Below are 24,435 nucleotides of genomic sequence, written 5' to 3'. Positions count from 1 at the left end.
AACTCACTCACGATCATGAGAACAGCATGGAGGAAACCTCCCCCATGATCCAATCACCTCCCACTAGGTCCCTCCCTTGATGCGTAAAGATTATGGAGATTACAATTAGAGATGAGATTTGGGTAGGACACAGCCAAACCATACCATAGATTTGTGTAGAGCAAGCTGATCTGATAGCTCTTGGTTTTTTCCACTGATTTTCTGCATTGTAAATATTTTTTTCATCAATCTACTTACCACTTTCCTGTTTCAGTTCATTATATTTCATGGATCTTGCTGGCATACATTTTTATGCTCAAGTCAGCAAATTTGTATTGGTGACTGGTATCTCAATGATGATAGACTTTTAAGTTCTAGAAACTTGCAATAACTCCATTAAATGTTAATGAATTCCATCCACTCCACCATGGAACACCAAATTGAACAACTATCCATACAAAATAGCACCTTTATAAGAACCAAAAATCAGGTGAATGATCACAGTATCTGCTTTTAACATCACATTAACAAAAGAGGCACTGAAGAGGGAGGATAGACAGTCTTGAATTGCCTACACCACTCGTTCCCCATCTCCTGGCAGCAGAGAAAGAACCTCTGTGTTTTGGGGAGGGAGAGCACAGTGACTGTGGGACTTTGCATTGGAACTTCATGCTGCCCTGTCACAGCAGAAGGCAACACAGGGCAGAACTCAGCAAGGACCGTGGAGGGAGCATTTACACCAGCCCTAGCCAAATTACCTATCCCAGAGCTTGTGATGTGAGTTTCAGCAAGGCCCACCACCACAGTATAAAGTTCTTTGGGGTTTTAAATAAACTTGAAAGGCAGTCTTGACCACAAGGACTGCAAGTCCTGGTGCTGGACTGGACTTGGAGCCAGTTAACAAGGGGCATGCGACTGAATGAGAAACCAGCCAAGGGCTTGCTTGTGCCACCCCTCCCTCAGCCCCAGGCAGTGCAGCTTGCAGCTCTGGAAGAGACTCCTTCCTTCTGCTTGAGGAGAGGAGAGGGACGAGTAAAGAGGACTTGGTCTTACAACTTGGATACCAGCTCAGTCACAGTAGGGCACCAGATATTTATAGACATGCCCTGGGCCAAAAGGGAACCTGCTGCCTTGAAAAGAAGGACCTAGTCCTGGATAAATTGCCTGTTGACTAAAGAGTGTTTGGTCCCTGAATAATCATTAGTGGTAGCCAGGTAGTACTCACTGGGGCCTTGGGTGAAACTCAGAGATGTTCTGGCTTCCAGGTGTGACCTAGCATATTCCCAGCTGTGTTGGCTATGGGGCAAGACATTTTCTGTTTGAGGAAAGGAGAGGGAAGGGTAGAGGAGACTTTATCTTGCAGCTTGGGTACCAGCTTAGCCACAGTGGTATAGAGCACCATGCAGGCTCCTGGGGTTCCTGATTCTAGTCACTGCTTCTGGTGACACAGGGGTGCTTGTGTCACCACCCCTCAATTCTAGGCAGCTCAGGAAGAGAAAGAGAGAGAGACTCCCCCATTTGTTTGGGGGAAAGTAAGGCAAGAGAACAAGAGTATCTGCCTGGTAATCCAGGGAATTCTCCCAGATCTTTCCCAAAATCCACCAAGACAGTACCTCTACAGGTCTGCAAAAGCCACAGCATTACTGAGCTTAGAGTGCCTCCTAATACAGATATGGCTGTAGTGACCAAAGCCTTAGATCACAACACCCAAGTTCTTCAAGTACTTGGAAAGCCTTCCCAAGAAAAACAGGCATAAACAAGCCCAGACTGCAAATACTATAATAAATACCTAACTCTTCAAAGTCCAGATACCAACAAATATGCACAAGCATCAAGACTAGCCAGGAAAACATGATCTCACCAAATGAACGAAATGAGACACTAGTCACCAATCCTGGAGAGACAGAAATATGTGACATTTCAGACAATTCTGAGGAAGCTCAACAAAAATCGAGATAACACAGAGAAGGAATTCAGAATCCTATGAGATAAATTTAACAAAGAGATTAAAATAATTAAAGAGAAATCAAGCAGAAATTCTGGAGTAGAACAATGCAACTGACATATCGAAAAATGCATTAGGTTCACTTAACAGTAGAATTGATCAAGCGGAAGAATGAATTAGTGAGCTTGAGGACAGGCTATTGGAAAATACATACTCAGAGGAGACAAAAGAAAAAGGATCAAAAAGAATGAAGTATACCTACAAGATCTAGAAAACAGCCTCCAAAGCACAAATCTAAGAGTATTGGCCTTAAAGAGGAAGTAGAGGGAGCGATTGAGGTAGAAAGTTTATTCAAAGGAATAATAAGAGAAAATTTCCCAAACCTAACGATATCAATATTCAAGTACAAGAAGGTTATAGAACACCAAGCAGATTTAACCAAAATAAGACTAGCTATTCAATAACCAAACTCTCACAAGTCAAGGATAAAGAAAATATTCTAAAAGCAGCAAGAGAAAAAAAATAACACACAAAGGAGGTCTATTATGTCTGGCATCAGTCTTCTCAGCAGAAACCTTACAGGGGGAGGAGAGAGTCACATGACATAGTTAAAGTACTGAAGGAAAAAAACGTTTTATTCCAGCATTCCTTCAAACACGATGGAGAAAAAAAGACTTTCCTTTTGAGCCAGGCAAACAAAAGCTAAGGGATTTAATTAACATCAAACCTATCCTACACCAAATGTGAATGGGAGTTCTTTAATCAGAAAGAGAAGGACGTTAAGGAACAATAATAATCATCTGAAGGTACCAAACTCACTGGTAATAGTAGGTATACAGAATACTATAACACTGTAATTGTGGTGTGTAAACTACTCCTATCTTGAGTAGAAAGACTGAAAGTTGAACCTATCAAAAATAATAACTATAACTTTTTAAGACATAGACAATATAATAAGATATAAATAGAAAAAAAAACTGGCAGGGCATGGTGGCTCATGCCTGCAATCCCAGCACTTTGGGAGGCCAAGGTGGGCAGATCACTTGAGGTCAGGAATTTGAGACCAGCCTTGCCAACATGGTGAAACCCTGTCTCTACTAAAAATACAAAAATTAGCTGGGTGTGGTGGCATGCACCTGTAATCCCAGCTACTCAGGAGGCTGAGTCAGGAGAATCATTTGAACCTGGGAGGCAGAGGTTGCAGAGAGCTGAAATCGTGCCACTGCACTCGAGCCTGGGTGACAGAGCGAGACTCCATCTAAAAAAAAAAAAAAAAAAGATCATCGATGATAGACTGGACAGGGAAAATGTGGCACATATACACCATGGAATACTATGCAGCCATCAAAAACGATGAGTTTGTGTCCTTTGTAGGGACATGGATGAACCTGGAAACCATCATTATCAGCAAACTGACACAAGAACAGAAAATCAAACACCGCATGTTCTCACTCACAGGTGGGTGTTAAACAATGAGAACACATGGACACAGGGAGGGGAGCATCACACACTGGGGTCTGTCGGGGGGAAACAGGGGAGGGACAGCGGGGGGTGGGGAGTTGGGGAGAGATAGCATGGGGAGAAAGGCCAGATATAGGTGATGGGGAGGAAGGCAGCAAATCACACTACCATGTGTGTACCTATGCAACAATCTTGCATGTTCTTCACATGTACCCCAAAACCTAGAATGCAATAAAATAAATAAATAAATAAAACAAAAAAGAAAGAGCTGATCTTTGAATAGGGTTTAATTTTTTCAGAGCGTTTTCACATACTGGCATACCTAGGAGATACTGTATGTTCAGTTCCAGACCACCATAATAATGTAAGATTGCAACAAAACAAGTCAAAAGAAAAAAAAAATTGTAAATATATATGTACCCAACACTAGAGCACCCAGATACATAAAGCAAATATTATTAGAGCAAAAGAGAGAGAGGGAGACTCTGACACAATAATAGCTGGAGAATTCAACTCCCCACTTTTGGTACTGGACAGATCATCCAGACAGAAACTCAACAAAGAAACGTCAGATTTAATCCTCACTATAGACCAAATAGACCTAATAGAGATTTACAAAACATTTCATCCAGTGGTGGCAGAATGCACATTCTTCTTCTCAGCATGTGGATCATTCTCAAGGATAGAAAATGTGTTAGGCCACAACACATGTCTTAAAAAATTTAAGAAAACTGAAATTATATCAAGTATCTTCTCTGACCACAATGAAATAAAACAACTATTATTATATTTTACCAGTTCTCTACTTGGAAGTTTCACCTGTACAGGTGGGTGTAGTGGAAAGGGTGAAGCTTTGTAACTTGACTGTGGGTCAGAACCTGAGTTTGTTACTTGCTAGCTATGTGCTGCTAGGATGAGTTGCTTGCCCTACATAAACCAAAATTTCCCTGTATTAAAATTGGGAAAAATATTAGTATCCACCTCATAGAATTTTGAAATGATGCATGTGCATGCCCAGCAAAAACATGGTAAGCGCTTCACAAATTGTTGCTATTGTTAGCATTATCATCTCAGCTATCCACATCCTTTACAAAGACCTTTGCTCTGCTCTCTTTTGGACAATGAAACCAAAATAGCTGAAGACTACAAGAGTAAAATGCTTCAACACATGAAAATAACTATTAAAACCAGGCATTCATGCTTTCTCTACCAGTCCTGGTGACTTGTTCTTGTTTACTCTGTTATCAGGTGGGTTCATCAGCCCTGTAATATAATCATTGCTCCTTTATAAGGAATTAAAAAATTTGTTTGTATGATTTACACTGAGTCCACTTGCAATGTTCTCAACATTTAAAATAAAATTTAAACATTTTAACATTTAAAATAAAAATTTTAAAATGCTATATTATTAAACTTATCAAGCTTTACCACTCATACTATTGATTTTTGATTAATTATTTATCAAGCTTTCCCACTCATACTATTGATTTTTGATTAATTTATTTACCATGATAATTAGTAAGTCTATGAAATTGACAATAGGACAAATTAGTCAAAAATTATTGCTTCACATGTCTAAGAAGAAGAACGCCACCTCAGTCAATTTCCAGAGAAGCTCTATTGTAAAGGCTCATGGATATGGATGCCAGTTTGGGTTTTGGTGTTGTTACCCTAAGAAGTTATCCCTTTGTATAAAACATGTCTGAAGACTGGTTTATTTCTTCCAGATCAAGGAGAGTGTATCAAGTGTTGCTTCTTGATAATGTGGTAGGCTCAATCACTACAATTTCTTAGTGAAATATGTAGAATATTTGGGGAAAATAAATTAGGATGTGAATTTCATAATGTAAGTGCTCCTTATTTTAGGAAAATTGCACATAGTACAGGTACTGACACAGAAAAGATGCTAAATAAGAATTTGTCAGATGAATACATATTTTTCTTATCATTCTTTTCTGATTCTGAGATTTAGAAATTTCAAAATCATCTCCTTTTCTTTGTCAAATATTAGTAACATCTGTCTTCTTCTGGAGAGTCACAGATCTCCTTTAGAGGTTTTGTGAGAAGAAAACCTAGGACTCAATGAAAATTGGTTGTTGTGCTTCAGATTATGATGGAAACATCTTGGATTTAAAAGAGAAAGTTATATCTTACGTAGCTGCTGGCCGAATTTCCAATTCTCAAATGTAGCTTTTCTTCCCCATCAAATTTCTAAAAGGGTAAAAAAAAAAAAGTTGTCTCCCATAGAAACTTGAGTTTTCTAATTAAAACTGTTTTTCATGTTATTTAAAAGTAATGAAGATAAACTCTTATAGAAATGCTTATAGAAACACTTTTTGTAAAAGACTAAAAGATTTTGCTTACATCTACTTAGTAGTCATAATCTATTTACTATAAAGCTAATATTTTAAGTTGATTATAAAATTACATTATTAGGAGTGGTTTTGTTCTCAGTCCACAGCATCAGAGCTGTGCAAAATAAGTTAAACCTACAGAAGTCTTGCTAGCTTGCTGAGGAATGCAACTAGGTGGAAAAATCTGATATGTAGATTAAAACGTAAATATAAATTCTTCACTTCTGTTCACCTTAATTCTAAGAGAATATTTATATAATAAAATAAAAACACAATCAGGTCTGTAAAGAGAAAGAGGATGCAATGATGCCATACAAGAGCACTCTTGTTTTACAAGGCTATCATAACCACAATAGCATGGTACAGATACAAAAATAGACACATAGATCAATGTAACAGAACAGAACACCCAGACATAAAGCTGCACACATACAACCAATTGATATTTGACAAAACTGACAAAAATAAGCAGTGGAGAAATGGAAAACTGGCTACCCACATGCAGAAGAATGAAACTATACCCCTACTTCTAACCATATGCAAAAATTAACTCAAGATGAATTAAAGACTTACATGTAAAACCTCAAACTATGAAAATCTAGAAGAAAACCTAGGAAAAAACTCTTCTGGACGTTGGCTCAGGCGAAGAATTTATGATTGAGACCTCAAAAGCAAATGCAACAAACACAAAAATTGATAAATGTGACTTAAAGACCTTCTACACAGTAACAGAAACTATCAACAGAGTAAACAGATAATCTACAGAATGGGAGAAAATATGTGCAAACTATGCATCTGACAAAGGACAAGCATCCAGAATCTATAAGGAATTTAAATCAACAAGAAAAAAAAACCCCATTAAAAAGTAAGCAAAGGACATGAACAGACACTTCTCAAAAGAATACATGCAAGTGGCCAATAAGCATGAAAAAATACTCAACATTCCTAATCATTAGGGAAATGCAAATCAAAACCACAATGAGATACCATCTCACATCAGTCAGAATGGATATTACTAAAAAGTAAAAAAAAAATAACAGATGCTGGTGAAGTGGCCAAGAAGAGAGAATGCTTATACACTGATGGTAGGAATGCAAATTAGTTCAACTTCTTTGGGAAACAGTATGGAGATTCGTCAAAGAATTAAAAATAGAACTACCATTCAATCTGGCAATCCCACTACTGGGTGTCTACTAAAAAGAAAAGAACTCGCTCTATCAAAAAAATGCACTCATGTTCATCGTAGTACTATTCACAATAGCAAAGTCATGAAATCAACTTAAGTGTCCATCAACAAATGGCTGGATAAAGAAAATGTGATACATATACACCACAGAATACCACACAGTCATAAAAAAGAATAAAATCATGTCCTTTGCAGTCACATGGATGCAGCTGGAGGCCTAGTTAATTCATTCTAAGTGAATTAATGTGGAAACAGAAAATAAAATAGTGCATGTTCTCACATATAAGTGGGAGCTAAACAATGGGGTATATATAGACAAAAAGATGGGAACAGTAGACATTGGGCATTCCAAAAGGGGAGAGGTTGAAAAACTACCTATTGGATATTATGTTTGCTATTTTGCTGCTGGGTTCAATATAACCCCAAATTCCAGGATTATGCAAGACACTCATGTAACAAATCTGCACATGTACCCCCTGAATTTAAAATAAAAGTTGAAATTATATAAACAAATAAACAAATATGTAAACAAACAAGACACCTTTGCCAGGTGCATTGGCTCATGCCTGTAATCCCGCAACTGGCGATATTGAAGTGGGAGAAGTGTTTGAGCCCAGGAGTTCGAGGTTACAGGGAGTTGTTATTTGAGTTGTTATCATGCCACTGTACACCAGCCTAGGCAACAGAGTGAGACCCAAAGAACCACACCTTCGTCTCATATTTCTGTAAATCACTTTAAATCCTTTTTGGGACAAAATCGACTAAAAAAAATAAATTTAGTTGCTGCAATTGAACATCATATATATATCTAAGGGATCAAAATGCAAACATGATAAATCACATAGGTCTTGTATCCAAGAAGGAGAGCCCCAGTTCCTCAAAAGAGACAATGATTTTTTCAGATACTGCAGTCTAGAAAAAAATTATCACATGAGCATACAGGGGATATTGAGTCACATAATGAACAATGCTCTTGATAATTTTACACCCGAGGCAGAAGCAGCTTTTGTTCTTCATAAAACCTTTGATAAAGCCAAATGAATAACATTAGAGTAAAATTCACGAAGATGCTTCTTGTGGTGCAAATATAAAACTTATGATATCATGATGGAGAAGGCTGAAACAATGAAGAGTGTGTTCCACAGACCAGATTGAACTCATTTCATTAAGTCAAACAGGTTTTTGGAGGTGGGCAGGAAGACAGCGGTTATGCTTCTCTTTTGTTTGAAAAAGCAGTGGGTATATGCATGAACATGATAAAGAATTCAAACAGGGCCAAGTAGGGTGGTGTGAGCTTTGTAGTCCCAGCTACCCAGGAGGCTGATGTGGGCAGATCGCTTGAACCTAGGAGTTCAAGGCTGTAGTGAGCTATGATCATGATGCACTCCAGCCTGGGCAACAGACCCTGTCTCTAAAAAAAGGAAAAAAAAAAAAGAATTCAAATAGTACGAAACATAGTCAGGTAAAAGGCTGTTTCCTTATCTCCTTACCACTGTTAGCTGTGTCCTCCACTTCCCTCTTCCCAGGTAACCAGTTACCTGTCTCTTTTGTATCCCTCCAGAGGCAGTCATTGCTAACAGAGCAAATATAACACTCAAACCTCTTTATTCCACAAATGGCATCTTTGGTACCTTTTTACTTTTCATGATGTATCATGGGTGTCTTTCCACATCATTACGTACAGAGCTATTGTATCTTGACCTTTGTAACGGGTGCCTAGTATTTCAGTGAATAGTGTTTCATAATTTAACCAGTTTCCTATTGAGGGACATTTAAGTCCAGCCTTGTTTGCCCACAAGTAATACTAAAATACATATTCTTTTATTCTTATCTACACAAGCACATATGCAGATACCCCTATAAGATATGTTATTAGAAGTGGAATCACTGGGTCCAGAGGTACATTTTTAAACTTTATTTTTTTTAGAGATAGGGTCTACTGTGTTGCCTAAGTTGGTCTCAAACTTCTGCCCTCAAGCAATCCTCCAGCCTTGGCCTCTCAAACTTGGGATTATAGGTGTGAGCCACCATAGCCAGGCCAAAGGTATATTTTAAATTTTGTTAAGTGTTTCAAATTACTCTCTAAAGAGACTCCCATCAACAATACTTTCGTTCAATAAATGTTTGTGTGCCTACCATGTGGCAGACACTGGTCTAGGTATTTGCCATGCATTGATAAAAATGATCTCTACTGCCATGAAGTATATGCAAGCATGCAGATATGTGTGGGTGTGTGTGCCCACATGCAAGGGCATGCACACGAGTGGAGGGAGAATAGAAAGTCGGCATAATAATGAGTTAATTATATGGGATGCTAGGAGGTGATAAGTGCTATGGAAAAGAGTTTAGTTAAAAAAAAAAAAATTAGCTGAGGGAGGGGCCGTTGCAATTTTCACCAAGGAGGTGACACATGAACAGACTTGAAGCAGGTGAGGGATTTGCCATATGTTATCTAGGGCAAAGAGCATCTCAGCAGAGGAAACAGAAGTGTTTTCTTGCTGTCTGGTGGGAATGTGCCTGAGACTGGGTCAGGGGGTCAGGGAGCCAGGGAAACTGAAACAGAGTGGAGTAAGGCGGGAGACAATGCCAGAGACGTAAGTGGGAGGAGCAGCAGACACTTTGGCTTTTACAATAAGTAACTGGTGAGCCCCGGGAGGACTTGAGGTGAGGTTTGATATGACTCAATTACATTTTAAAAGGATCACTTATGGCTGTGTGGGAGTGAGGGTTGAGGTAAGCGTGGCCTTACCTCAACCCTCAGTAGTTAAGATTCTAGATATATTCTGAAGGTAGAATCAATGAGATTTATTGACAGATTGGTTGAGGTGTGTATGGAGAGAGAAAGCAAAAGAGCGAGGGAGAAGACATACCAAGAATGACTCCAAACTTGCTATTAACTGAGATGAATGAAGCAGGTTTGCAAGATCAGAAATGTGGATTTGCACAGGTACACTCTTGAACTGTCTGTTGAATACCCAAATGAAGAAGCTGAGGAGGCATTTGGGTACATGAGTCTGTAGTCTCCAGACATGTTAACAAATGGTTTCTAAGCCATGAAACATTGTGAGAGAAGACAGAGAGGTGGACCAAGGACAGGGTACTGGGACACAACAAATTAATAGCTACAAGGCTAAACTTGAGAAACCCTGGTGGGCCTAACAAGAGAAGAGGTATGGAGGGGAAAGAGGGAGGGAGGAAAGGTGAGAGAGAGAAAGATCCAAATACTAACACATGGAATGAAGGGGTCATCACTTCAGATCCTGCATTCATTAAAAGGGTTACAAACAACTCTACTAAAATCTATGCCCCCCCCTCCGGCCCCCGCTCCACAATACCTACAGATCTCTCTCTCTGGCTCTCTCCACAATACTGACAGAACTCCAACAAATTAGTAAGAGAAAGAGACAACTCAATATAAGATCAGAAAAATGATTTGAAAGAGATTTCACAACAGAGAATACCCACATGGATGCACTTGGACATTGGAAAACAATACAAATAAGAACCTTTTGAGAGCCAATTTACCACTGAATTCCAATAACGCACTGCTAGACTTTCAATATTGTCCTCAGGTTCCTGAGGCTTTGCTCATTTTTTCAATTTGTCTCTGTTCTCCAGATGGAATAACTTGTATTGCTCTCAACTTCATTGACTCTTCTGCCACCTCCAGTCAGCTGTTGAATCCATCAAATTTAAATACTTTTACATATTTTTTCAGTTCTAAAATTCCTATTTGGTTCTTAAACTTGTTTTTTCTACTCTCCTGAGGACTTCTATCTTTCCATTCAGAAGGGTGCCTATTTCATGTTGTAACAGCTGCCTTAAAACTGTTAAGTCCAACATCTGGATCTTATTGGTATTGATATCTTTTTTCTTGAGAATGTATCACATTTTCCTGGTTCTTTGTATGCCAGGGTAATTTTAGATTAAATGCTGCACATTCTGAATATAACTTTAGATTCTAGGTCTTGTTAAAATATTCTGGAGAATTTTTGTTTAACAACAAACCCATATAGGTTCAGACTGAAAGTTTTCTGTCATTTTCTGTGGCTGTGGTTTCCAGTTGTTTTCAAAAGGGTTTGCTACATTGGATCAATCTTATCATGCACTGCTCAGTAATCTGTGTCTTGGCTGGTGGTTTAAATTGTACTTCAGTTCCTAAAGCCTTTGCTGTGCTTTGGGTCTGTCCTTAGTATGTAAGCTTAATTAACACATACAATAAAGGGATTACTTCTCCAGCTTTGTTCTCTCTGGCTCCCTGCTCATGCCCTAAGACTGCCCATTTTTCCTGTCCTCTGGCAAAAAAACAGGGTTTTTTTTTTTCTTGGAATTTTAGTTCCACCACTATTACTATCAGTTCCTACAACTCAGGGCATCCTCAGAACAGAGTAAATAGAGAAAAATGCAGATTACCTCCACAGTCTTCAAGACTGCAAAGGCTCTTTTCCCACTTCCTTTGTCCAGAGAGAGTGCTTCTATCAATCTTACCTGCTGGCACCACTTGCTAGCACAGCTTACATGAGGGCTTACCCACGAGAAGCCATGAGAGAACACATAAAAACCTGGGGGTTTCCCCTGACATGCTCTAGCTTCCAAGAACTCCCTTTTCTGATCTTTTGCGTTTTTCCTCTAAGTTTAATCTGCCAAAGGTGCCTCTGTGACAGACAGCTCTTCTGGGTGTCCTCCCTTGGCTCAGGGTCAAGAAAGAAGAGGGGAGAAATGAGTAGTTTACCTTTGTATGGATCTTTTCTCCAGGGTTGACTGTCTTCAATCCTACTGCTACCCCCTACTCCACCCCAACCCCAGTGTTCTCAGTTGCCTTTTACATTAATTTGTACAGAATTTTTAGTAAGTAGGAGAGGCTTCAGTGGGCTTACGCCATTTTGACTATACTGAAATCCAAAACTGCATTATTTTAAGAGCTCCAAACTGGAGACAACATAACTGTCCTTGACATTAGAATGGACAAATTGTGATATATTTACACAATGGCGTGTAACAGCAGCAATGAAAATGAACAAATTACAATGACATCAGTGACATTGGTGAATCTCACATTATTTTTGTTTAGTGGCTGAGAAAATCAATTTTAGCTTTCAAAGAAAAAATTAGTCTTCAAAGAAGGAAAACTAAAAATTGTATGGTTCTACTTTAATATAAAGTTCTACTTACATAAAAGTAGGAAAACTGAATTAGTCATGTATCGCTTGACACGGATACGTTCTGAGAAATGTATTTTTAAGTGAGTTCACCCTTGTAGGAACATCAGAGTGTACTTACACAAACCTAGATGATTGCCCACTACACACCTAGGCAATATGATATAGCCCTAGGCTACAAGCCTGTACAGCATGTTGCTGCACTGAATATTGTAGGCAACTGTAACACAGTGGTAAGTATTAGCATATCTAAACATAGAAAAGGTACAGGGAAAATATCGTATAAAAGATACCTGTGAAGGGCATTTAACATGAACGGAGTTTGCAGAACTGCAAGTTGCTTTACATGGGTCAGTGAGTGGTGAGTGAATGTGAAGGCCTAGAACATTACTGTACTTATAAACACTGTACTTAGGCTACACTAGATTTAAATTTTTTTTCTTTAATAATTAACCTTAGCTTACTGTAAAGATTTTACTTTATCATCTTAAAAGTTTTCACTTTTTGGCTCTTTCATAATACTTAGCTTAAAACACATTGTACAGCTGTTCACAAATATTTTCTCTCATTCTATATTTTTCCTTAAAAAAATTTTTTTTTGTAAACTAAGATGAACACACACATTAGCTTAAGCCTGTACAGGGTCAAAATCAGTATCACTGTCATCCACCTCCACATCTGCCCCACTGGAAGGTCTTCAGGGGCAATAAAACACATGGAGCAGTCATCTCCTATTGTAACAATGTCTTCTAGAACACCTCATGAAGGACCTGCCTGAGGCTGTTTTACAGTTCACTTAAAAAAAAAGGAAATAAAAAAATACACACATATATATAAGGAGTGCACGCTAACAATAAAGTATAGTAAATATATAAACCAGTATCAGAGTTGTTTATTATCAAGTATTATGTGCTATACTTCTATATGGCTAGCAGTGCAGCAGGCTTGTTGACACCGGCATTACCACAAACGTGAGTAATGCATTGGGCTATGTCACTAAGTGATAGAAATATTTCAGTTCCATTATAATTTTACTGGAGTATTGACCTATAGGCAGACTATGTTGACTGAAATGTTGTATAGTGCACTGACACTGTACAATGTAAAAATAGCTGTTATCTTTTTTCTGAGAGGGGGATCTCGATATGTTGCCCAGGATGATCTTGACTCCTGGGCTCATGTGATCCTCCCACCTCAGCCTCCTAAAGTGCCAGAATTACAGGCATAAGTCACTCCACCCAGTCAGTAACTATTATCTTTGTTGAGGAGGAAGGAAGTAGTGATTGGTAGATGACATTAGGAGAGTTTTTGGGGTGGGGTGCTGTGAACATTCTATTTCTTGTTTACACGGTGGTTACACATGTAATTTAGTGATAATTCTTTGAGCTGAACATTTCAGTTGAACAAACTTCTGTACATATTTTAAGTATCAATTTTAAAAAATAAAAATTACCTCTTCCTTCTCTTTGCAAATGACAGAACCTTAGCTTAAACTGGTCTGTGTATTAAGACGAACTTATAATGAGCATACCACGATGCCTAGTGGAATCCATGGACAGGAGTTAATACAGGGCCTCGTGAACAATTGAGCCAGGAGCTCAAATATACCAGAAACTTCTCTTCTTACTACAAATGTTTCCTCCAGGTCAGTGACCAAAGACATGGCATAATCATTTTATATAATATGCAGACATTTGTGATGTGCACCTACTGTTTTGTTTGCTCGAGACCTGGCTTACTTTCTGGGGACAGCACCACCCTCAAGGAAAATGGTCTTTCCCCATTCCATCCATATGGTTTTCATAGCAGAAAACCATAGCTGGTGTTCTACCATAACCCCAATCCTCTAGCCACAGTCACTTAGTTCAGCAATGTGCACCTGACCTGTGCTGGGAACCGTATCCCTAGAATTTTTGGACTTGGAAATTCTTGGGAGTATGGTGCAGAAATCTGTTTTAATAGCCCTTCAGGTGATCAAGTTTAAGAACTCTACTGGAGACTATCTTAAAACTCTTTATTTGGTTGTGTCTATTTCTTTAAAGGTATTTTAAAACTGGCACTGTATTAAATCAACACCGTCAATTCATAGCAGATGGGAGTGGGGGTCGTGGTGGAGGCATTCAAGTATACATAAAGGATACAATACGAAGGACTCTAATAATATAGTTTGGTAAAGTTTTAGAATATTTGTATACATTTTTTTTTTTTTAAGAGACAGGGTTTCACCATGTTGGTCAGACAGGTCTCAAACTCCTGACCTCAGGTAATCCACCCACATCAGCCTCACAAAGTGCTGGGATTACAGGCGTGAGCCACCTCGCCCGGCATTTGTATACTCTTTATAGAACCAAATGGTTTTTTTGTAGCAGCAGAATCCATCTAAATCATGGTAATTATGACTTCAGACTTAACAAAAAGTTACGGTCAAGCATAAATGATTACAATTTTAGAAGGAAAAAGACAGTATCTTTAAATTTTAATGGCTGACTATTAAGTACTTTTTCTTCTTTATAATTTACTATATATTTCTCAAATTTCACTATGTATAGAGGCTGGGTGTGGTGGCGCATGTCTGTAATCCCAGCACTTTGGGAGGCTGAAGTGGGAGAATCACGTAAGCCCAGAAGTTCAAGACTATCCGGGGCCATATAGTGAGACCCCCCGTCTCTAAAAAGTTTTTCTCTGTAGGAAACTAAAAGTCAATAGTCTGTGGTAGTACAGCAGCAGGTAAAAATAAAACAGCAGGTATAATAGCGGGTGGATCACATGCAGTCAGGAGTTTGAGACCAGCCTGATGCGACAAACCCCATCTCTACTAAAAATACAAAAATTAGCTGGGCATGGTGGCATGCGCCTGTAGTCCTAGCAACTTTGGAGTCTGAGAGAGAATTGCATAAACCCGGGAGGCAGAGGTTGCAGTGAGCCGAGATCACGCCACTGCTCTCCACCAGCCTGGGCAACAGAACAAGACTCTGTCTAAAAAAAAAAAAAGTATAAGTTGTAAAAAAACAACGTTGTAACAACACAAATAATACATATGATGATTTTATCAAGAAATAGCTACAATCAGGAATTAAGATATATGCCAAGTTTTCAATAGCAGTTAATGTAAACTTCTGTGAAAAGCAAACTCACGTCAACATTTTAAGTAAAAAACATTTTCTCATTGGAAAAAAAAAAAAAAGACTTGATATCCTTCCACTTAACATTTTATAACCATGTTAAGGTCAGTACTTCAATATTTCCTGATGATAGGACTGCAGACAACTATCACTTTTCACCTTTATACTTTTTAGTATTTTTAGTTTATGTTGTACAGCAATGAGTTTCTATTACTTTTGAAATCAGAAGAAAATTTTTTTTCTTACTTTTGAAATCAGAAGAAATTTTCTTACTTTTAATGAGAAAACATTAAGATGACTCAATGTAGATAATTTGTTTGAAACTGGCATTCAGTTAACATAATTTTAACTAATTTGTATTATAGTAAATAAGGCCCATGAGTATCATCAGTTTCATTTTCAGACTGGTAAGCAGAGGGCCATTTAGCTACCCTAGATTTATATTTAGGATCATTCAAAATTCATTAGTGGTTGAACCTCCATATGGGTTTTTCTGTTGCGTTGAGTATATAACAGGTTTAGACTTCTCATGTATTGATTTATAATACAAATAGAGTGACATTTAATTTTAAATGGCTCTTCAAGTTTTTAGACTGGCTTGAGAGAAAAAAAACACAAGGGCGTCTTTTTCTCTCCTCATCAGTATTAATCTAATTGTAACATGTAATATTATTTTAACTGTAATTATTCTAATTGTAACAGTAATTGCAAAGCAAATATCCCCTAAAGGAATATGGTGAACTAATTAAACGATGTACAACCCTTGATTTTTCCATCCATAAAAGAAAAGACGCACATGATCACCTAAATATTTGAATTTGGTATGAAAATTCATTAATTGTTCTCCTGGAAACTCATAATAGCTTTTCGCTTGTTTTTTCTAACTAGATATCATATCTAGTTAGCATATGACTATGATCTAGTCATATGCTAGCTTTTTCTAACTAGATATTAATTCACAGCAAGTGAAAAAGTTCCAAGAACAAATTAATTTATAGTAAACTATAAACTTCCTCCAAGTAATCCACATATGAAATAACTTTGACAGAGAAAATATAAGATATAATCCAACCCCATGAAGACTAAGTCTGAAAGGGCAATATGATTTGGGTTTGCACGTTTAAAGAAAAACTCAATTGAGTAATTTATTAAAACCAAGTGTAGGCAACTGAGAGGGAAAAAAGGAATCTTACCATATCCAGAGATTCAACACTTAAAAAACAAATATAAATTTAATAATAAACATTATGGTCAGGCTGTTTATTAAGGAGGCAACCACATATACAACTTCGGCTATAGAAATGTTTGCAAATCAAACGTCATGTGATCTAAAAGGACCATGCGTAACGTCAAAAATGGATACCTGTACATTCAATAAAAAGTTAAACATACATAGTCTAGATCATTCTAGAGTTATACAAACATCTGGGGCCACATCATATGTATCGAAGTTTCTTTCAAAAAAACTTTTTATAAAAGTGATGTATTGAGATAATTTTAAAAAGTATCTGACAATTATGAATGGTCCCCAGTTTTACAAAATGTGATTTCCAGGATACGAAACTGAAAAAAAAGTCAACTCTTCAGAGAGTGTTTTATATTATACAAACAAGTTTTGTAGAAAAATGATCCAGCAAATGCTTGAGTTAAGAATATTTATATTTTTTCCAATTCTTTACACTTTTATTAACACACTTACAAAAAATAACATTCAAACACTGAGAAAATTAAATAACTTTGGAAGCAGAGCTCATTGTTTTCTGCTTACATATAAGTGACAGTTCTGGGCTGTTGGCACAAAATAATCAACATTCATAAAACCCTTACTACTATATATCAAACATAAGTTAAAATCATAGGCACTAGTTTATCAAATCCACATTTCTTCTGTAAAACTAACCACAGTAAATCCTTAGATTTTCCCAAACAGAAAAATTGCGATACACAAAGGCTTTCTAGTAAAAAGGCAATTTTTCTCTTTAGGAAACTAAAAGTCAATAGTCTGTGGTAGTACAACAGCAGGTAAAATAATACTTTACCAAACTCAGATCCAAAATAAGTTTTAACAAGTGATGAAATATTTTAATTAAAAAAAAATAGACATTTTTTTCTGATGCAGCCGTTTAAAAACAAAGTTAAATAACCTGAATACTCCTTTTGAAACTGATTATCTAACTTAAAAAATGTAATGTTTCATAATAGAGTTAAAATTCCTTTTAATTATTAGATTGCAGCATATATATATTTTTTGAAATGTTGCACTGAAAACTGAGACTTGTTTTGTTTTGTATGTGGTTAAGAGACAGTAGCTAGTTCTTTCTTTTAATTACTTAGACATGAGATACCCCCTCCCAAAAGAAGATGCTTTATCTTCCTCTGAAAAGCAACATTTTTTGAGTTCATTATCATGTAGAATTCTGGCACCATCCTTTCCTGACCCACTCCATTACCCTCAAATTCAAGGATAAAGTTTCTTCCTTGATTATACACCAAATACATAGTACTGGCAGTTTAAATCTCCAGCTGCTTGTGCTAAATAAATGATTCCCCACTGGTCAAGCTGATAGACTACCATGGTGTCAGTCATGACAGAATGGAGGTCCTGGTTTTTTCATCATTCTCTCAACCTATTAACCTTAATGCTGTCCTGAATATCAAGCCTTCCATTTCTCTCTCCCAATTTCTTTTGCCAACTTACGGAATGTCTTTGATTAACAGGAAATGAACTTATATTCGAATCTCTAAAAGCTTTTAGATGACCTAACTGCCAATATCTTAGAGCTGTTCAAATTAGGAATTTAAAAACAGACCTCATAATAAAAAAATGAGAGGCCTGCCACAGAAGAAGTTTTACTCTGGTAATAGTCTGATAAAACTGAAATAGGCGACTTCAAGATATATTACGAGCCGTTAGACAACAAGTATTTATCAGGTTAGAGTTATATGTAGTAGGTTTGTTACCAAAAATGCAAAAAATTGATGTAAGGCAGAATCTAAGTCAAAAGGGAAAGAATTTTCAATAGATGCTGTTTATACAGTTACTCAGTTTCAAGTGGATCAACTCAAGTAGCATTTAGCAGGCTATATTTTCCTACCACATAATAGACCGTTATGCCATGTAATAGCAACAATACAACTGTCATCACCAGAGATTCTGTAGGTTAAGTGCATAGATTTTTCCCCCCTCTCTCATTGTATGGTTTTGTTCCAGGTTGTAAGCACTGAGGTGGTGTTATATCAAGAATAAAGACACAGATTACTGGTTCTTTCCTATCGTGAAAACCTGCTAATAGAAACAGGATCCCTTAATTCTGTAAAGATAACAGCATGTGAAGAAGTTGGCTTCAATAGCAAAGGCCATCTTTCCTGAGCCAGGAACTATAAAGTTTAGAAAGATTGTACAACTGATATTAAGCCCTTTTGGCAATCAAAACAAACACACAAAGTTCGATGTGTCAATGCAACATGATGGATGCATGCTGTAACACTATCTGATGGTGGTGATATGTGAGCTACATCCAAAACTTAAGATTAAATGACAATTTTTCTAATGAATCTGCAAAAATAATTTCTGAAATTCTCCCAAATTGGGATGTTTTAAATCTCTAGCCCAGCCTTCTTTCCTCCCACCCCCCAATCTCAATCTGTAGTTTCCTGGTGTACTAGTGAAACACTTTAGATCATTAGTCAGAATATTAGTTCTCATTAACACAAATATTTATTGATACTATTTATACAGTAAATTAGTTGAATGTGAAGTTTTGGATAGCTTGAATTCACCATTTTCTTATGCACAAATGGGCATTTTTCTCATTTACAAATGGGCATTTCTCTTTGGCATCCATTAAGTATCTGCCCAGATATTGGCCTCTGTCAAATATTTAAAAAATCATCCTAGTTTCTATTAAACAAAACTAAAAGTGATTCTATGGAGAGTGATTGTGTGATTACCAAACACATCTGATGTTAAATGTCATTAAAGTGCTGTTTGATGATCTCTGTCAGTTTGTGCTAATTAAGACAGAGAGGGCTGGGATTTTATAAATCCCAAGAGTCTTATCTGAACAGTCTGCATATAAAAGTTGTTTTTAGCCTTGTGAAGGGTATCCATGAAGCCGTGGACTTCTGCATTCTTGTCTTTGCTGGTCAGTAACAGCCATCTTTCCAACTGTCATCTTTCATGCCACCATAGGTTTTAGGAGCTGGCAAGGATCTGAAATAAAGCAATTTTGTAATTTAAATTTGATAAATGTCTTTATGAAATATTACCATACTATCTCATACATATATTAATTACTCTTTAGGTAGCATCATGATCCCATGAAGACTGTTCTGGAGGATTACCAACACAAAAGCTCTAAGCAGGTACTAGTATAACCTCCCCACATGTGGCATTTTCACAGCTTTAAAGTTTTACTAGACACCAGATGATTTTCCATTTTGTTAACATAGCCACTAGATCAAAGAATGGAAAAGATGGTCTCACCTTTTCCAAGCACATGGATAACCAACCTTATTATTTACTTATTATTTTGAGAGGCAGAATGATGAATGTGATATTAGAAGCTCAGTGTCATCATTAGAAAGGCAGTATGGGATAGTGACTGAAGTCAGACATACTTGGAACTGATAGTTTTATTAGTTATGTGGCTTTAGGCAAATTACTTAATTTCATTAAATTTCAATATCCTCTTTTGAAAAACAGAAATAAGAAAACCTACTCATTTAATGTTATTATGAAGATTAAACAAAGCAAACATTTACTTATTTCGCACAGTGATAAATACTTCCAGTTTAATTATAGTTGACATCAAAGTTTACTGATGATGATAATTCCATTCTTGAAAGGTTACAGATGCAACATTCCTAACCTGTCTGATTCAGAATCATCTGAAGATCAAACAAACAAACACACAACAACAAAAAACAGCACATTGGCTGGGGGCAGTGGCTAGCACTTGTAATCCCAGCATTTTGGGAGGCCAAGGTGGGCAGATCACTTGAACTCAGGAGTTTGATACCAGCATGGGCAACATGGTGAAACCCCGTCACTACAAAAATTAGCTGAGCGTGGTAGTGTGCAAATGTAGTCCCAACTACATGGGGGGCTGAGGTGAAAAGATTGCTTAAGCCCAGGAGGTCAAGGCTGAAGTAAGCCAAGATTGCACCACTGCACTCCAGCCTGGGAGACAGAGCAAGACGCTGTCTCAAAAAACAACCACCACCATCCCAGCACAATCACAGATTCTGGGCCTCATAGCAGATCCACTAAGTTAGACTCTCTAAGGGTAAAACTTAAGCACCTACATTTATATAAATTTCACAGATAATTCTGAATTGTAGAATAAGGGTTTGAAAACCATGCTTAGAGATTATACTCAGACTTGGTAGCTACAAGTTTTATCTTAAATATCACTCTATATTCTAATATACATTTATCATCTTTATTGAATATAATTATATTCTAAATGAACAAATATCATAAATTAAGTGGTTCTAGCAATATTTTTCTAGGAGTCCTCTGAGATGCTTAATCATGTTAGGAAACTGGACAAATTTAATCTGAACCAAACTGGTAAATGTCTCAAATGAGGATTTCTTCAAAACAATGTAGTAATGTTTTATTCAAATTGTACTAAAACTCTGGTGGCAATCCACCATGACTTTCTGTTTACTATCAAACATAGCATGAAGCTAATTAATTCCAGTCTATCCACTTTCAGGTACTCAAGAATGCTGAAACAGAACATTTGCCACTTACCTGCGAACAGGTTGTGCAAGTTTGCTGCGAGGCACTGGTATGCCCCCAGCAGAAGGGGCACTGGGTCTGGGCAAGCCACTTCTCATTGCAGTTGTCCCTGCAGGTCTGGTTAGAGTAGTGCTGTTGATATTGCTGGGAGGATTTGCTGAGACTGTGTTCTGAACCATAGGAGGCCCAGGTGAGGAGGTGGTTTGTGCGAGCTGTGTTATTTCTTGGCTACCAGGAGAACCAGAGCCATGATTACTAAACGCTTTCACTGGTTGCCGAAGAGCCAAAGGAGATGGTGCTGCAGGGGAACGGAATTTGCCTGGAGAAGGTACTGTGAAATGGCGAAGAAAAACCAATTTTTGAGTGGAAATCATATATAAATGAAACCATGACTTTAAATTACAACTGATGATTAGGTACTAGTACATTTTATTCAGGAAACGTCACAGCAATGCAAAGAATAAAAGATATTCCTGGGCTACTATAAGAATAAAGGTAACTGTGATCTGTAAATTACCAAGTACTTAATTAGAGGATTACAACTCTCTTTAATAACAGTATTTTAAATCTGCTGGGCATGGTGGCATGCACCCATAATCCCAGCTACTTGAGGCTGAGGCAGAACTGCCTGAAGCCAGGAGGAAGAGGCTGCAGTGAGCCCCAAAGATGCCACTGCACTCCAGCCTGGGTGACAGAGCAAGACTCTGTTTCAAAAAGAAAAAAGAAGGCTGGGCGCAGTGGCTCACACCTGTAATCCCAGCACTTTGGGAGGCCGAGGTGGGCAGATCACCTGAGGTGAGGAGTTCTGGACCAGCCTGGCTGACATGGTAAAAACCTGTCTCTAATAAAATACAAAAATTAGCCAGGCATGGTGGTGTGCCCCTGTAGTCCCAGCTACTCAGAATCTGAGGCAGGAGAATTGCTTGAATCCAGGAGGCGGAGGTTGCAGTGAGCAGAGATCATGCTACTGCATTCCAGCCTGGGCAACAGAGCAAGACTCTGTCTCAAAAAAAAAAAAAAAAAAAGGAGCGCGGGGGAACAGAAAAAAAGCTTATGTCCACACAAAGACTTGACTACAACTTTATAACAGCCAAAGACTGAACAAAGCTCAAATGTACATCAACACGTGAATGGATAAACAAATTGCGGCATAACCACACAACAGAATACCACTCAGCAATAGAAAGGAGTAAACTACTGATATATGCAACAAAGATGAAACTCAGAAATTATGCTGAATGAAATGAGTATCAGACACAAACCAGTCTGTGCGTGTGTATATACACATACACACAGTGTAGAATGTTGTTATAAAAAATTTGAGGAAAGTCAAATCTAATTTATGGTAACAAGAAGCAGGTCAGATGTTTGTTGGAGGTTGGGAGCAACCTTGGGAAATTCTACCAAATGTTTAAATAAAGAATGAACACAAATTCAACATAATCTCCATCACAAAACAGGAGAGAAGATGTCCCAGTTCATTTTATGAAGCTAGTATTACCAAGATACCAAAAAGGGCAGTACCAAAAAAGAAAACTACAGCTCAATACTGTTTACAAACGTAGATGTAAAAACCCTTAAGAAAGCATTAGAAAATAGAATACAGCAATATATAGATTTATATACCATGACAAAGTAGAATTTATTCCAAGATGCAAGTTTTATTCAATATTTGAAAATCAATCAGTGGTAATCCATCACAGTAACAGGATAAAGAAGAAAAATCACACAATTGTTAACAGCGGACTCAAAAAAAGCATCTGACAAAATTCAACACAGTCATGAAAAAAATTCTCCAAAAAATAGAAATATAGAAAATTTCCTCAACCTCATAAAGAATATCTACAAAAGCTCTACAGTTAACATTAAACTTAAGGAAGAAAGACTGAGTGCTTCTCCCCTAAGACCAGGAACAAGACAAGAACTTACGGTCTAACCACTGGAAATTCTAGCCAGTGCAATAAGCAAGAAAAAAGGTGGCGGAGGGGGAGGGAAGAAAAAGAATAAGACAGAAAGAAAGAAAGAAAAGAAAAGAAAACAAGAAAGAAAAGTAAAAGGCACATAGGTTAGAAAGAAACTGTCCCCATGATACTCTACACAGAAAATCCCAATGAATACATACACACACACACACACACACACACACACACACACACACACACTTCTAGAAATAAGTGAATTCAGTAAGGTCACAGGACTGGATAAAAATACAAACATGGATTACATTTCTATATGCCAGCAATGAACATTAGAAATCAAGATTAAAAATATCATAGCAATGGCATTGCTCGAAAAGAAAACCACTTATGTATAAATCTAATAAATCTCAGTCAATGTAAGTTTGCTGTGAAGAGAAAATGAGTAGTAAGTGTGTAAACTGTTAGTAAAATGTAAAATATTAAACAAATTGTAAGTCATTCTTATCTATGGCTTTCTTATCTAAAGAACAGGGCTCCTTCAGCCTGTCATAGATGAGTTTTCTGGAAAGATATTCAACAATGCCACTCAGAAAAGTCTCCTAGGCTTTCCTTAGAAATTAACTCAAACCTAAGTATTAAGTTATTACCCAAAATGTATTACCCAAATTGATAATGACAAGTTACAATTTCTCTTTGTATTTATTTTTTGAATACCAAGAATTACAGTCAAGTCAGGCATAAAATGAAGGAGAGTCATTGCTCTGAGCACGAATTAGAACTCTATTTATAAAAATGACATGATTAAGAATGCTAATCTTGGTGTCTAAGTTATCTCCAAAATGGAATGATGGGTATCAGATAATTCGTATTTTAAAATACTTTTTATTTTAATAAGCATTTAATAATTGTGCTAAGTTTGTTTTCTAATTAAGGTTTCTATAATTCAGGCATGCATTTAACCCTAAAATGAAAAAAACCTGAATAAATTATATATTTTTTTAGCTTGACATTCACTGAATATAAAATGTTTTACAAAAATATATACATGTACCTAGCAATACAAAAGTCAGATATTCCAAGTCGTCGTCACAGAGCAGTCTTCCTTCAAACTACAACTTCCATTATAAAAACTATATATGCCCAGTAAGTATATAGTAATAAAAATAAACACACTGTCAAACACTGGTCATCATGACCAATGGGAGAAGTGATTTATTAAAACATATATGAATTCCATTACTAACAAATAAAATACAAAAATATCTCCTTGTCAACTATTCCTTACTATACTATCATTTCAATTATTCAATGGTCTATACACCATCAATGACAATCACAATTTACTGACACAGTAAGTATGTAAAAGTAAGTTCTGGCTGCTAAAGAACAAAAAGATGAACTAAATATGATTCTCTCACTACAGAGTTAAAGAATCCTTGTAAAAAGCTATTACTGACCATGTACTCTAACGCTCTCCCTTCACAGACAAGGGAAATTACCACAACCACAGAAGTTAATTGAGCAAATAAATGGGAAGTGAGGAACTGAACCCAGGTCTCCT

At 37.1% G+C, this 24,435-nt stretch overlaps 1 protein-coding gene across 3 annotated transcripts in view; it reads right to left on the bottom strand.

Annotated features, from left to right (window-relative positions):
• Positions 1 to 16,451: 16,451 nt before the first annotated feature.
• SLAIN2 (SLAIN motif family member 2) overlaps positions 16,452 to 24,435 on the bottom strand; it is an 82,663-nt gene continuing 74,679 nt past the window's right edge. For all 3 annotated transcript variants that reach the window (XM_012441135.3, XM_012441136.2, XM_012441137.3), the window contains 2 exons: positions 20,968 to 21,286; positions 16,452 to 19,419 (listed from right to left, as the gene is read on the bottom strand). In XM_012441135.3, the coding sequence (XP_012296558.1) occupies positions 19,353 to 19,419; positions 20,968 to 21,286 (386 nt within the window). In that variant the 3' untranslated portion in view covers positions 16,452 to 19,352. The remainder of the gene's footprint in view (positions 19,420 to 20,967; positions 21,287 to 24,435) is intronic.

Source organism: Aotus nancymaae, unplaced genomic scaffold (genome assembly GCF_030222135.1).
Source record: "Aotus nancymaae isolate 86718 unplaced genomic scaffold, 86718_ANA_hifiasm-v0.15.2.pri h1tg000006l, whole genome shotgun sequence".
Lineage (NCBI taxonomy): Eukaryota > Metazoa > Chordata > Mammalia > Primates > Aotidae > Aotus > Aotus nancymaae.
The sequence above is the reverse complement of the archived record's forward strand: the minus strand, read 5'-3'. Positions and strand labels throughout refer to the sequence as shown.